General features: G+C 45.3%; 1 protein-coding gene across 4 annotated transcripts in view; it reads left to right on the top strand.

Moving 5' to 3' along the window:
* The window catches only part of SEC23A (SEC23 homolog A, COPII component), an 891,592-nt gene that overhangs the window by 513,088 nt on the left and 361,836 nt on the right, over positions 1-16,668 (top strand). For all 4 annotated transcript variants that reach the window (XM_078659766.1, XM_078659768.1, XM_078659769.1 and 1 more), the window contains one exon: positions 13,921-14,027. In XM_078659766.1, the coding sequence (XP_078515892.1) occupies positions 13,921-14,027 (107 nt within the window). The remainder of the gene's footprint in view (positions 1-13,920; positions 14,028-16,668) is intronic.

Raw genomic sequence — 16,668 nt, forward strand, 5'->3', positions numbered from 1 at the left:
GGTTCCCTCGCATTCTTATCAGTAAAGCCAACCCCACCCAAAGATTTAAAACAAATGAAATGTATGTGAGAGAGGGGCTATGGAGAGATGAAAGTCTCTGTTGGAGTGTGGTATTGAGCGAATCTATAAAGGAGGTCACTAATTTGGGTTTGGAGGGGGGAGCAGAGACGCCCAAAATGATTGTCGCACCGACAAAGCCACGACTGAAGTTAGCCGTGCGTATGTGCTTATGTCGCTGTGTGACACGCTCAAAGAGCCCTGGCTTTTTCACCCACTGGGGAATTCTGGTGCTTGTAGTTTTGTTTTTATGTGTTATCATTAAGAGCAGGACAGGTGGACGCACTTTTTCACACCTTGCAACACTTGATTGGAATGAGTTCCCGTTGGAGCTACAACTAACTGAAGAACACATAGCGTTCAGGAAGAAACTCAAGACACATTTATTTCTCATTGTAGGAGTCTGGTGGAAGCATCAGCCTCTTTCTACGGTCCGCGGCAACATCTTGCCTGTAGGTTAAGGCTCACTTACCGGCTATCGTCCTCCTGCTGGGCATGGCAGGTAGTAATAGTTTGTATTCCAGGTTTGCCTTCACCGCGGGTGTAATGACCCATATAGCTCCTATTGTTTGGATGATTTAAGGACGGCGGCTCAGCCATGAGACCTTTTAATTGAATTTTTTTGTGAGGATTGTGCCTTCTGTGAATCGCACTCATTCGAGCTTACCTTGTTTCCTCGTTCTCTGTTGAAAGAGGGTTTTATCTCACTGATAGAAATTGTTTTAGTTTGTTTAGTTTTGCCATGGACAAAAATTGTTTGGCTTTCACAGATGAACAAATAGCGTTGATCTTAGCTGGGCCCCCGCTCTTGCCCGATGCACCACTAACGACTAACTGTACAGCTAGAGAAGAATGGGAGAAGCTATCAAATACTAAAAAGCGCCAGGTTCGTATTGCCCTGCACGGGCCGCTTATGACTGAGTATCTCCGGGCAGGAGCAGCTCCCCCGAGTTTATTGGTAAGAATTGAACCCAAACTTTTTTGGGAGGATAAAGAATTCCGGGTAAATTGGAGCTATATAGCGAACAAATGCATCAGGGATTGGTTGGTTTTAATTATTATACCGCCAAGAGACTGAGTGAGGCATTGTTAGCTGAAATCCTAGAGTTGGAAGAAAGTATTAAGAGGGACAACACCATTTTGGATGCAAAAGAGCAACTGGCAAAGATCCAGGGTGATTTACTAGACTATAAGACCTATATGGTAAATCAAAAAATTAAGGGTTTAACGAGGAACCTGGAACGCTTTACACATGAGTGGGCATATCTCTATGTAGACGACAAGTACTATCAATCCACGACAGAACAGCCACACTATCAGAATCAGCAGAGGGGTGGGCGTAAACAGTATAGACGAACCCCAGCGAATTGGACATTCAACAACACAAGTAGCGAAGAGGAAGAGCTAGGAGAGCAACAACCTTCAACATCAAACCAGAGCAGAGTTAGATTCACCCCAGAAACACGAACCAACGAAGACCTGGGTGCTTTATTGAGATCTTTTTTAGACCAAGCCCGCAGGGGCAACCGGGGCGGAGGAGCCCCAGCCCAGAGAGGCAGAGGAAGAGGCAGGGCCAATCACATACCAACATGGCAGGCATACTCTCCTCGCATTACACGCAGCTGAGGCAGAACACACCAGTGATGCCCTCTTGTACTGAGTTGTCTGATTCCCAACCTCCCTCCAATGATATTGTGGTCAATCTGTCTGACTATGCACTGTCGCAGGATGAGTCCAGAATATTAAATAAGGGTTTGGGGTTCGTGCCCACGCCGCGGCATGATAACTTCAATTGCCGGACAGAAATTTTTGAAATGATGAGAAAAATTAAAATTCAAAAGTTCTTCAGTGGCAAAGAAAAGGAACCTCGATCTGTTTTTTCTACCAAATTACGTCATCCATCTAGCTTTTGTCCTCCGGCCTCAGCAGTGGTCCCTGACGTTGCTGTATTTGAAGGGCGTGTGTTACAAGATTTAGAGGCTTTGGAACAGACACAGGACAATGCTCGCCCAAATAATATGAGTAAGAATGACTGGGCAGCAGTTAAATCTTTACAAGACAATAAATCCATCACTATTAAGCAAGCCGATAAGGGCGGGGCTGTTGTGGTGCTCAATACCAGCGATTATGAGGCGGAGGTGTTCAGGCTGTTGGGGTGTCGCACCAATTACCATCCATTTAGGCGAGACCCCACGCCTGACTTACAGTGCACCATCAAGGCTATGGTTGGAGAGGCGTTGGGGAATAAATGGATTACCAACAAGGAAGCTGAATTCTTAGTGAATCAAAAACCTAGAATACCGGCATTTTACATCTTGCTGAAGATTCACAAGCCCCAGCGCCCTCCCCAGGCCGACCTATTGTTTCTGGCATTCAATCAGTATTGGAGCCCCAGTCCCAATTTTCGGATTTCTTCTTGAGGGAATCTGTCATCACGCAGCCCTCCTTCATGCAAGACACAACGGATATACTGAACATTCTAAAGACAGTGTCATTTGATTCCCGTAACCAATTTTTGGTTACCATTGATATTGAATCATTATACACCAGTATACCCCAAGACGCCACGCTAATGGCAGCGGCGCTGGCACTTGGGGTATCAGAGCAGTTTTATGACACCCCGCAATCTTTTGTCTTACAATGCATTGAGCTGGCTTTAACCAAAAAATGTTTTGAGTACCGGAACCAATTATATCTTCAGGTATCTGGAACATCGATGGGCGCAGCTTTCGCTCCAAGTCTGGCCTGCATTTATGTAGGCCAGTTTGAAGAGAACTTCGTCTATCACATCTCTAACTCCTTCAAAGAGAATATTTCTCTTTGGAGGCGTTATATAGATTATGTCTTGTGCATTTGGACTGGCTCGGAGGAGCTTCTAATGTCATTCTTTGCCTGGCTCAACCAAGCGGATGGGTGCTTGCGCTTCACTTGGTCATATTGTAGGACGACTGCTGTCTATTTGGACGTTGACATTACAGCTAGCGAGCATGGTTTATTTATCAATGTCCGCCAGAAGCCGAGTGAAAGGAATTCCCTGCTACATTATCGCTCCTTTCATCTGAGATCCCTCTGGGACAATCTTCCGGTGGGGCAGTTTTTGAGATATCGGCGTAACTGCTCCACAACTGAGAAGTTTATTGAACAGTCAGATGAACTGGTGGGGAAGTTGAAAGCCAGGGGATATCCGTCGAAATCTATCAAACATGCATGCAAACGAGCATTAAATACTCCCCGCGATGCATTGCTTGAAAGGAATATGAAAAGGAAAACTGATTGTCTCCCTGTGGTTACTACATTCGACCGACTCTTTACCAAATTGAAACAGATTGTGCAAAAACACTGGTCCATTTTGGACACTGAGACCAGCAAAATGCCCCCGCCCTGCTTTGCTTTCAAAAGGGCCCCTAGTCTGAAAGACAAATTGGTACATACACGCACATCATAACCTTCATCTACTTCGACTCTCCCCTCGGGTCATTACCCATGTGGAGGGTGTACTGTGTGCGGACTCACGAAAGTGACCAAAAGCGTTACTCTAGAAAGTGGCAAAGTTTGGCACCTCAATCACTTCAGCAACTGTAATACGAATAACGTAATTTACAGGTTAACATGCAACTGCGGATTACATTATATTGGGCTTACCTCTAGGAAGGTAAAGATCCGAATACAGGAGCACTTGAGTACCCTCAAGGCTAAGAAGCTAACAACAAGGCTGGTACAGCATTTTCAAGAGAAACAGCATGACTCCAGGGATCTGAGGTGGACTGTCCTTGAAGGAGTGATCGGCGAGACTCACAATATTGAATCCATTTTAGCCAGAAAGGAGACTAAATGGATTTTTTCTGAGAAAGCTGACAAGTTTGGATTAAATGACTGCATTGAATGGAGCAAGTGTTCGAGACCATAGGCGAGCTACAGGACTTTGACTTTTGAGTGTATATAATTCCAATGCATTGGAATGCTGCTGGCCACCCTGGGGTGATAATCCTGGTATGTCGAGCACCACACAACCCAGCGGGCGTTGTTGCCAAATATAACAATTTATGCAAAAAATACCCCCTATGTTAATAATGGTGAAGGTGGATATCAACATTAGTGGGGCTGGAATTGAGTTACTGGTTGTTAAACTATCAAGAGTCCTGTGCTGTTTGCACACTGAAAAGGGGTCTTTTAAATTAAAAACCGTCTGGAAATGAACCATTTTTATGATTGTGATTCAGTTACTCTGGAAACAGTAAGAATTGACTAGGTTAAGATGGCCGACGGCTTTTGTGAACGTCTTAACCCGTTCCATGATGGCCCCGGTTTGGTGAGGAACGGCGAGAATCATGCGTTGGGCGTGATTTGCGTGGCGAAGAGGGAGCGATTTAAACATGCCCTTATGGCACCCGTGTGTGGCATTGAATCAGAGGCCCGGATACAACCGGTAGCGGTGAGTGCGCAAGCGAGTAGGGACTGAGTGGGGGCGATGATCTGAAAGTTAGTAGAATCGCGCCACGTTAGAGTTAAAATAACTGTTAACGGGCCATGCTCCCTGTTTGAATTTCCGGGTATAATCACTCGGCGGCATTTGTAGTGGAGTGCTAGCAGTTTCAGGATGCCGACCGGGCGGCGTGCAGACTGAACAATTGTAAACGCGCCTGGCTCCCCCTGAGAACTATAGGCTAAAGCACGTGGCTGTGTGTTTTTTAAGAATGAATTGATAGCGACAGTTTGGGTCGCTGGTCGAGAGAACTGTGAAGGTACCATTAACATTATGTTGGCTTCTGGAGGCGAGGGCTATGACAACTTGAGTGAGAGAGCATACACTTGCCACTGTGAATAGGAACATAAATATGCATGCACACTATGAAAGTGGGGCCATTACTACACTGTACCCTTTTTCTAAGCATTGGAGGTAGACATTTTGGACTACATAATTTTAGTTGGCTGAATATATTACAACATTATGATTGTTTGTTTTGGAAACTTCTGTTTAGGTGACAGGACCTTTGGGCACTCACTGTGGGGAAACGCAATCAATTAACGCATAACAGTTTTTACCGCCCCTGGCATGTATGGTTGCAGGTATATATGATGGACGCAACCAGATGGTGGGTGTTAGATGATTTTTAAAGTGAGAATATATTAGATCAGTGTTAAGCAGAGTGTGTTCACAGTTGGTGTTTCCTCTTGTTTTTATACCATCATAGGTTTGATGTGAACCTACCATGAGAGTCTAATCTGGAACCCCAACAGCCCTGAAGAAGTTGCCTGAAATTTCGTATGGGCAACGAAACATGTCGGCAGTGTAATTGATTATGGTTTGATTATAACCATTTTTAATTTGGAAAGCTAGCAACACCAAATAAAGGTAGTTTCAGCTAGGTAGCTTCACCAAGTTTTAAATGTGAGGATTATCTGCTTATATCCTCATGGGGTCCATTGGGCATACATGATATTATCATGCTATGACACTTAGGTTTTGAGTTTTCCTTGGTTTCATGGGTTAAGGTTTTTGTTAAATAACACATACACACACGTTTCTTTAAACAGGAAAGGTGGTAACCGATGATGATAAGTGGACTTGCTGACGAGTACCAGCTAGCAGTCCCCTTGGTGTTACAACCGTGAGGTGCCTCCTTTCCTTTCCACACTTTTTCTTGCACATTGGGTGGTTTATGATGGTATGAACATTTTAGAACTTGAATACACCACAGCCTAGGGACGTAGTTAAGTCCGTGAGGGAGTTATGAAGTTTATAATAACCCCAGTAGTGCTGGATAGTCAAAGTTGGATGTAATGACTGGTGATCAGGCCCATTGTTGATTGGTAATTGCGCGCCAAAACGTCCAGCAGTTGCTTCAAAAGTAATACATTGCACAATTTCCGGGAAGGAACAGCTGTTGTCAATCACAGCTCTGGAGGCCAACGAAGACCCGCCCATGGTTTGTGTCGTAGCTCTGACTCTGAATGATGCAGCCCTCACCTTCGTAGGATGTAGCTTTTAGCACAGACATCCTCAGTGCATTGCATGGGGGCAGCAGGATCAACCAGTATAAATAGGGGGATTAAGGGAGCAAATCCATTGCCTGCAGTTCACACAGGTTGAGTCTACCAGCGCAAGCAGATGCAGATTCTGCTCCTACTGCCACCAAGTGCTGAACCAGAACCAGAACCAGCCAACATCAGGAGCGCCCCACACTGCTCACTTGGTACTTTTAGCAGGAGGCATCTCGTTCAGCATCAAAGGGGTCTCCCCCTGTACATATGCGGTTGGTGGCTACAGCTCTCCTCTAAGTGCCCCCAACAGTAACAGACCACCCCTTCCAGCGGCTCCCACGAGGCAACCAAGGTGCGCTGCCTTACCTAATCTCCGCGTGGCTCTCTGGTCAATACCGCCTCACAGGGATAGCAGCAGAGTTAGGCCAGGTGGTGGGCAGTCCAATCCCGGGCTGATGCAGGGCCTTGCACGTCAGCAGGATTCACTGGAAGGTTCTGCCGCCATTGTGAATTGGCAGGCTTTTGCTCTGAAACCATAGCAGCCCCTCACGCAAGTCCCCCTGCAAGGCTCAGACGCTGCAGTGGACGTGAATGCCTTATAATCCACCAGCTGCAAGCTGCCTTGATGCCTTGCTCCACGCACCTCCCAGATGCTTCTAGTACTCCTAGTACTTGGAAAAAAAAGAAAGGTTCTGCTGCCATAGTTAAAGCTTGGCGCTGGGAAAAAAAACAACAAAAAAACACATTGTTTGTTTTAAAAGTTATAATTGAGTGAGCCGCAAAACATAGCTAAACTTGGCGCTTTAAAAAAACAACAAAAAACACATGGGTTAAAAAGTTACATTGAGCGAGCTGCACATTGCGCGGCTGCCATTGTTAAAGACAAAGACATTCCAAAAGGAAAACAAGCGGTCTGAAGTGTGTTTGACATTCACTTGTTCGCTCCACTAACAACAAGCATGGAATCGAAACCAGTGGTGCACGCGCACCACAGAGGAGTGAGGGTTAAGGGAGCGCGGCAGCAAAGCGAACGTGCGCTAATTATAAACACATGTTTATAATTACAACCAGATGCCGCTGCTGCACGTAACATTCACCACTGGGACATGGGCGGTTACATTTCCAAAGATGCTGGTACATGCACACGCCTTCCACCAATGGCGTGCTGCCTTTTGTAAAAAAAAAACGCGCACAAGCCAATCGCAGATGACGATAATAAAAGCACACGCACAAGCCCTTACATGAGGTCTCTCGCTGCGTGACAATTCTGTGCACTGCAACGCTAGGCGCGAGACCTGAAAAAGAGGCAGAAGAAAGAAGGGAAGGACTAAACCCATAGGAGAATTCCGGATCCAACCACTAGCTGCTAGAATAATGCACAGCATGTGAATTCAGAAAATTCTTCAAGCTGCAAAACTGCTCCTACAGGTAAGAAACCATTTTGTTATATGAGGACCTCTGATTTCTGATAGACTTCTAGCTGCAGATTCCTCACCTTTTGAATATTTCCCAGGCATTGGTCTGTATCCAGAAACTTTTCAGTAGCATCTCTGCGCTGCGGTAGGTGGCACCATGCTGCTCTTCACTAATGCCATGCCACTCCAGAAGTGACTTGTGGATACTATATAGACACCACTCCTGTGTGCTGATGCCAATTCCTTTCTTTCCGCATCACCAGGTGCAGATCCGGAGCTACCACTCATCCCTGTGAGACACTTACCGCAATCAAAAAAATGTTTTAGAGTGTGCAAGGGTTATATCACCTCCCATAATGACTGATTTTACGCCCTGTAAGGACTGTTGCAAACAAAGGTCTGTGACAGATTCTCACCAAATTTTCCTGTGGTGCCTGGGGTCCAAAAAGACAAAGAAAATGACCCACCAACCAAGGGATTGGGTACTGAATACAATCAAAAAAGAGAAAAAAAACCTTGGGATATCAAAAGCTTATGTAGATTGTAGTGTGCTCATGCATACATCCTTCATTCATTCGAGTGTCAGAAATCAGAATCCTCCTAAACCCGACATAGTAAAAAGAAATAAATCCTAATATAACAAGAATACATTGTTATTAAATTTGTTGTAAATGTATTGACCAATTAAAAAACAGTAACCCAGATGGTGACCCTCTTGACTCAATGGGCTTGCAGGCACAGCAAAGGGAGTTAGCACTTATCTAAAGAGTTGGAGCATGACCTTCCAGAACTCTTCAATCTCTGGAAAGTTTGGTCCTTGTCCTCTTTGAGATCCAGATGTCTCTGGAGTCATTCCAGGAGTCAGTCTTCCTCTCAATCCAATCTTCTGGTAACTCAAAAACCTAAACTCAAGCAACCTAAGTGGGATTCAATCTCTTCCTGCCACTCACACTGTCCTGAGAAGGCACTGGAGTAGCACCATACATCTCGATCTCACTCCCTAAGTTGTTGACTTTGGAGTAAATCCTGCAACTTCTTCAGCAAAACCTGAATTTCCGGGGCTGTCTTCAACTCCTAAGGAGATTGAAGAGTTCTGGAAAGTCATGCTCCAACTCTTTAGATACGTGCCAACTCCCTCTGCTGTGCCTGCAAGCCCATTGAGTCAAGAGGGTCTCCATCCCGGGATACTGTTGGCGGGTTTGTTTTCGGCGCCAGGTGGGCCCCTGAGCTCATAACTGGGCCACCTCCGGCTCCACAGGCCATGCCAGTTCCCATCGAATCGGCGCTGATACAGACTCTGGAAGACGTGGCCCCCATTGTCATCACCAGCATTAGACAACCAACTCTTTGTGGGATTCTCTGGAGCAAAAAAAGGGCAAGGCTGTACAGAAAAGAACCATTCCCTGCTGACTCTAGGACATAAAGAGTGTCTCATGGTTCACTTTTTCTGTTGACTTGAGAACATTGATGATGAACCATTCCCTGCATTCGGCTCCTATCCCAGAATGACCTTTCACCTTTTCTTCTCTTGATATTCTGGATTTATATCAGGACTGCTGCTTCTCACAGTTCTCCCTCATAAGCCCTACCTGCTCCGATTTATGTTATTCAAGTGCTCCTTGCTGCTTGAGTTTCTATCTTCAGTTTAGCACTTAGAGCAGCAGATGTTTTGTGAATGCCGGGACAGCTAATTTACTATTCTAACCCAGGTCCTAGAATATTAGAGGAAAGCACAGCCCCAGAATAGTCCAGGATGCTTTTTGACTACTATTCCAACTATACACCTGGAATATTACAGGGGAAGTTAGAAATTCCTCAAATGATGTAAAACAGGGGCAAAGTGTTGCAGTTTAATGTCTCAGGGCAGTTTGGGTGGCTGCTGCCCTGAGGGAGATGATCCTGAATGCAATACAATAAACCAGGAATTATCTGCAGGTCCGTCACTTTTATGTTACAAAGTAAATGTAATGTATAACAGGCTAAGGGTAGGATCAGAATATTCACTGTGATACATATTTCACGAGAATTCAGAAAAGAGGTGGTGTTGCTGATGGTGGTGACTGCATGACGGATGCAAGGATGTTGATACGGGCATCACAGACTAAAATATAAGTTGTAACTTAGAAATAACAGAAACCCACCAACAATTACAAAAAACACAAAGCAGCAAGCATAGTGGCATGGTTGTTGCAACCACAAGTCAGTAACTTGTAAAATGCAGTGTATGCTTCCTAAACTCATGCACGAAGATGCCTTCCTTTTCATCTACCTATTATCTTTACATTTCACATTAAACATTTGTCCCTTTACCATGTAAATGTATTTTCTTGTACATCTCCTTGTAATATGTGCTTACTTTCAAGAATTACCACTCAACCCCGTTCTATGTTCTACTCAACTTCCGGAGGGGCCAAAAGAACAGTGTCTATGTCTTACTCTGCCTTCAGAGGGCCAGAGAGCCAAAAAGAACATCATTGTAAGAGTACCATTTAAACTTTAAGAGTTAGTCTAGGTTTAATCAGTTAAACACTCATTTGTTTCTGGGTAGTAGCTGGACGCTGTGCCTTCCTTCATCACCCTAATACGATCCCCTGAATGCATTTGTTGTTTCAGGGAGGGGTGCAGCAGTAGCTATATACGTACTTGCCTCGTCGCCACAAAGCCCTTAAACACAAACAAAACGATGGGTATTTTTTCAGAAACGGCGGTAGATAAGAACCAGATGCAAAGTCATCCTGAAGACCCTACATCAGATCAGAAGAGGTCATTCTTATGAAGGCGAAACAGTCCTCCACGGTGGGCTCCACCCCAAACTGCTCAATCAGCTCGCTTGAATTCTGCACCCAGTTCTAGCACTAAGGATTCCTGTAAGACACAATCTGGCCTTAAAACCAGTCATGGAATGGCCTGCAAAAGGAGAGACCTCATTAAATATATAATTATAATAACCTCTATGCTCACATCAATTGTATTCCCAACTGATTAAAGGAAGGCACACAACAAAACATGAGCGCAGGTGATTTGTTAATCAGTGAGCTTGCGTCACCTCAATTACATGCGCTTCAATTAACTGATGGACAGCAGAGATAATCTTTGTAATAAACGCTAGTTAAATCTATAAAAATTAAAAATGTCAGCTGCTGTAAACATGCTTCAGGTTATTTTAGGACCAGCAGAGATTATTATAATAGAACATGTAAACCATGCCAAATACATCTTTATCAGAACTCCAAACCAGTTTGTATTCAGTTGTCTACTACCGGCTCCATAACACTGGATTTATGAACGCACGGACCACTGAAGAAGCACTGTAGTGAATGATCTCAGAGTAGCAGAGAACGGAATAGGACTTTCAAACTCAGTGAATAAACCAGCGAGCAAGAAGCTTGCAGCTACTAATCCTTAACTGGAAACTAAGTTTGCTTAAATGGTTTCACCTTTTTTACTGCACCCCTCCGCCTATCCACCGCTGGACCTGCCTCTTGATGGTCGTTGCTCGTATCTTTAATGGCTCTTCCTCCGAGTCCCTTTGGAGACTCGCCCATTTCTGTCTCCGAGAGCGGACAGTGATGCCCTTTCCTGCAGAAACACAGGTAAAACGTGATAAATAAATGAGACAAAACTGAACCAGAACAGTTTTCGCTGTTAAGTATGTTCGTCGTATACCATTCTAGGTTTACGGGGTTCACCACATCTGTCACGGCTACTTAGCCATAAGGTACGGGCGCCACAACCGCTGTGAGTGCGGTTCCTCGCAGGACTCCAGCACACGTTTTACCTGTGTTTCTGCACACGCCATTCACTTATTTATTGCAGAAGCTACATTATCGACCCTGAATAAGCTGTGACATTAGTCTAGGTCTATTAGGCTGAAACATGTTGGTCCTGTAAGAGCGCAGAGGCCTTGAATCCTGGCACCTGTGTTACAAGCGAAACTTTGGTTTTAATCCTGAAACTGGGCAGCTGAATAAAAGTAGCATCATAGCTGACCCAGTAGCCAGTCTTAATCACTTATAACACTGCACTGCACTTTTCTTTAACACACCAAGTTCTCATAGGGTTTTAGTACACCCACCCTCCCTATTAAAACATCCCTGAGCTCCTCCCTCGCAGTGAGGGGGTTGTAGCCCGCGTGAGGACTAGGTCTCTCACGCGAGGACGTACCCCCATGATGAAACATGACACCTCTGGTGTGTGAAGGGAACTGTCCTTCAAAATGGAAATCCCCTGTTATGCACTTAGGCACATCGAGTCACATGCTAGACCTCCCTACCAGCACGGACCCGGAGCTCCTTTAGTGATGTGTATTCTCTGCGCTTTGTGACATCTTTGTAAAGTCATCAAGCATAGACAGAACAGAGTTAACTTTCTTTGATTCCTTCCTCGCTCATTAAGGTTAATTGAGCTTGTCACTCCATAGAACTGCCAACACTGTGGGGCCCACCTTCTTCTAATAATACACAAACGACCAGCTAACATATTTGCCCTGATTATACACAGATCTAGCTCAAACTGGAAGACCAATGTGGGAAATGTTCAGATGCGGCTCATTGTCTGACACAGATGCAGCACTCAATACCGCAAAGCTGGTTTTGCCTGAATGGTGTATTCCTACGCATAGGCCCTGTATACCTCCCCTACCCTACCTCCCCACTTCTATTGCCCCCCTCCCCCCTTATTATCGGCAAAGAAAGTCCGTAGCCTGGGTGTACCGTTACCTAAAGTAAAGCAGTGTTGAAATCAGCTTTCCTGCAATTCACTCTGCTTTGAAGGGTCCTTTCTCTTGTTTGCTGCTCAAAACAAAGATCTCCAGCTCATAGAGTAAATGCGCTGTTTGTATTATTGTAATTGCAAAAAATTCAGAACAGTCGTTGTCACCTGTTCAGTCTGAGATGCCATCCCCAAGCACATCACTAAACTATCCCTATTGCTTGTTGATAAAAGGAAGATCATACTTGAGGACTCACAAGACATTACATGATCGCTCACCTGGATACCCTGTATACCCTGCTGTGTTGTTTATTCCTGATCAGCCATCCTGATGCCTTTGGTCCACGTACCTCAATCTCCTGATTGTACAGCTGACTCGCTACAAAAGATGTGGTCGAAGAGCTGTGTGTTTCAAGGTCACCTCATTGGGGAACTCTGTACCACCTTAGATAAGACTTGAAGGTTTCTGTGTAATATTCAGAAGGATCTTGAAAAATACTTTGCTTTGTTCAGGCGTGTGGCTCATTCGATTTTATAATCTGAGTCACCAGGCATTGGCCAGTTGATGGATAATGCTTTGTGATAAGCCTGTGGTATTCACCAGTTCAGAATCGATCACACCTAAAGAGGAGGACATCAGGCTGCATATTCCAACCTGTCATCTAAATTATTCACTGACTTCAGAATGCCTCTTCAATAAGAAACAAAGAAACAACGTCTCTTCGCACTTGGAATAAGTTCTTAGAAGTAGCTAGTGACATCTGTGCACCTCTTGTTTAATCGTTTTGACTGCTGGGCTTCACTGCTCCCCTTCCTGGCTCCCACATCACCATATCTTCCCCTGGCGCAGCACATGACAAACCACTCTGACATTTCCATGGCCACCCATTTTACTGCCCCCGCACCCCCTCCTCTTTCCTGACTCCCTCTTTCTCAGGACAGACAGGATGCTGAGGAGCAAGCTAGGGTCCAAAGTTTGTTGGTTTGACTTTGGGGCTGCAGGGTGCGAGTCATGAGATGGATTTAGCTCAATGTTCAGAAAGTGCTGGGCCGAGGAAAATTGACGAGGATGATGTTCGATTTACCCATGCACAAAAGATCTATCTGCCATCCTCTAAAAAGTCATTCATGGTCACTGTAATGCCATTCCTATGTTGAGGATACAGAAGAGAGTAAAGTATATATTTTGTGGTCAGTCATGCACCCCTTCACTGGAAATTTATTTGAAAACCTTGAAACGTTTATTTTCCCGACATTTCCCATCCTCGGTGTATAGCGACTCCCTAGTTAATGTTCCGTGAAACACTTGGAATGACTTGAATATCGTATCCGTTCCACACATGAACTCGTGCTTGAAATGAAAATCATGCTGTCTTGAACTAATAGAATTTAGGTGCACATAATCTATTTTGCAAACATGGTCACTTTGTTTTTGCCTCCGACTCTGCCTTGCATAAGATCTCAGAATACAGAAAATGAATGAGCTGATGCTAATGGCCCGATGTTTATACAGTGATTGCTTTATATTTTTATCTGATTGCTTGCATAATAACAATGTGTTCTGTTTGCCCAGGAGAGCTTGTCTAAATCATACATGAAGAGTTCACTTCTAATGTTTACCGGGCTTGTTTGCTATGATAAACCAGCTTGTAAATTTTCTCCAAACGTCACTAGTGACAGAAATCAATCTATTGCATCATAAAATAAACACCTGACCATTTTATTCACTTAATCAAATTATGTCTTCCTAATTTAGCACAATGCTCCCATTCCTCAAGGTGGACGTGGTGCCATTCAGTTTGTGACGCAGTACCAGCACTCCAGCGGACAGCGCCGGATCCGAGTGACCACAATAGCTCGAAAGTACGTAATGTGTGATGTATTTGTACTCACTTTGTCAGTAACTCGATTATGTTGAAAAGTATCCATTGCCATGTATTATTTGTGAGATCATTAAACTTCTGCCTGAATCGGTGCTTGCCTGCTATTCAACAGTAAGTAGTGTGTTGGTTCCGTTTTTAACTTTATTAAAGTAAGTGCAATTTTAAATTAAATGTTTATTCCTTTTTTCATTCAGCGTAGCTAATAAAACAGTTTACCGAAGCATTGCATTGCAGTTTGGCCCCATTAAAATAGTGACATGTGCATCAGTTAGTTTAAAGTTAAACATTTCATCAAACAACATTGGGTAAAATTAGTATATAAATAACATCCAGGTGGCAAGTTTGGGGGCACGCTCCCTCTCTGATCCCTAAAGTACCACAGGGGACTCACTCCCCCAACTGTCACCGTGCCAGTAGGCGCGCAGATGACAACATTTGCCTGAGGGGGCAGCCAGCAAGTTTGGGGGCACGCTACCTCTATGATCCGTAAAGTACCACAGGGGACTCACTACCCCAACTGTCACCGTGCCAGTAGGCACAGATGACCACATTTGCCTGAGGGGGCAGCCAGCAAGTTTGGGGACACGCTACCTCTCTGATCCCTAAAGTACCACAGGGGACTCACTCCCCCAACTGTCACCGTGCCAGTATGCACGGATGACCACATTTGCCTGAGGGGCGGGGCCTACAGCCATTGTGTCAAGCACGGGACACGCATGGGCCCATCCACGCCATCAGAGCCTGGAGGAAGCTTTGCTGAGCCACACCTCTAACACTTCCTATATCCTAAGGTACTACTCCTTGCTGTTAGCCGTTCAGCTCACTCCCATGTTCAGCTTACTGCACACTTGTCCTTAAAATTGTCCTATGAGGTTTTGTTTTCATTGTGTCTGCAGTGGGCGAGCTATTCATCTCTCTAGCCCCCATGTCAAACTGCTTTGCCCCGGAAACTCTAGTTTGTATCTTTGATTCCTGAGCTATTTACGCTTGGTCATGGGGAAACAAAATGCAACGGAGGTGGACCAGGCGCAGGTAGATAGAAATCTGGCAAAACTCAAAAGCTTGATGGTGACAATTGTGTTCTGGATAGAATAGTCAGTCAACTGATGAATGTAAGCAGATATCAGTGCCCACTCCGACCACCCCTCAATGAGGTGCCACCAGGACCCTCACTAGCAACGCCCAGTGCAAGCAAAAGAGGATTCCTGGGATGTTCACAAGATCTAGTAAGCACGGTCAGAAACCCCTCCCTACTTCCCAAATAAACCAGCCTTTAACATCTCTCTTGGCCTCTTCCACCTTAGTCTCCCCTGACGGTGTTTCCCCCTGCAGTCATCGGTTTGCCCCCCAGAGCGAGTCTTAAGGCGAGGTGATTACTTTCCCAGCCCCTGATAACAACTAGTCGATGAGGTTAGTAGAGAAGTCTTCTCAGTGTGACGACCCCACTTTCCCTTCATCTTCCAGTGGGTCTACTGAGATTCCCAGGGTACCCTTCCAGGAGTTCCTGGAAGGGTTCCTGGAGAGATCTCTGGAACAATTTAGGGCCATTCTAAGGGAAGAGCTTGCCCCAGCAGTTGCTCATTGTTACAGGTGAAACTGGAGTCACTACAGGCCCTGTCATGTTCTGAGGTTGGGAAGGGCACTTCATCGATTACAAGACCCCCGCACTTACATGTGAAGCAGGATCAATTTAGATCCACTCCACCTACTTTTCATTTGCCATCTGTGACAGAGCCTTGTGGTAGCCAGGGCTCAGTGGACAATCGATCTCGGGGGGCGAGGGGCAAGGCAAGCCTAATAGCTGGGCACAACATCAGGAAAGTAATAGGAAGCCTACCCCAACTATCCATCACGGTATATCTCCCATGTGCTGTCGACAACTCCCCCCAGAGTGCACACCCTACCTAACTTTTTCCAAAATCTCCCTGAGATTCCTCCCAACGCAAGTGAAGATTTTGAGACATTGAGGAATACATCAGTGCACCGGTTGACCACCAATTCGAGGTGGCCCCATGACCCAGCCCCAGAGGTCTTATTAGCCCGCTGATCAGCTTGGCTTGGTATCCATCCTAAAGACTGCCCTAGGAGCTGTGTACTGGTGAACCTCAAGACTCCCCTAATTATGGAACTTCTCCTGGGACGATTGAACCAACTGCCATTTCCATCAACTGGAATCAAGGCCTACCTATTAGGGTAATTTTATGGGTCTCTTGCCACTTCTAACCCCATAAGGTATGCGATATTCAATGCCATTCTGAGGGGAATGGAGGTGCCCGATACTTGGTTGGGAGCAGAGGTGGTCCCAATCTACAAAAAGGGATCCCCTCTGCTTCCTGCCAACTATCGTCCCATCAGTCTTATCGATATATCCCAAAAACTTTTCGGAAGACTGATCCTGAATCGGCTCCAGGCCTGGATTGAAGAGATGGACATCCTATCCCCCTATCAGGCAGGATTTAGGCAGGGTGTATCGACCATAGACCAAATTTTCAGGCTGAATCTCCTTTACTGGAGAACAGCGGTAATCGAGGGCGGCACTCTGTATACTATTTTCGTTGACTTACGTGCCGCCTTCGATTTGGTACCCAGAGCGAGACTGTGGAGAGTTATGAAAGAGCTGA

The sequence above is a fragment of the Lissotriton helveticus genome, chromosome 9 (genome assembly GCF_964261635.1).
Source record: "Lissotriton helveticus chromosome 9, aLisHel1.1, whole genome shotgun sequence".
In the NCBI taxonomy this organism is placed as follows: domain Eukaryota; kingdom Metazoa; phylum Chordata; class Amphibia; order Caudata; family Salamandridae; genus Lissotriton; species Lissotriton helveticus.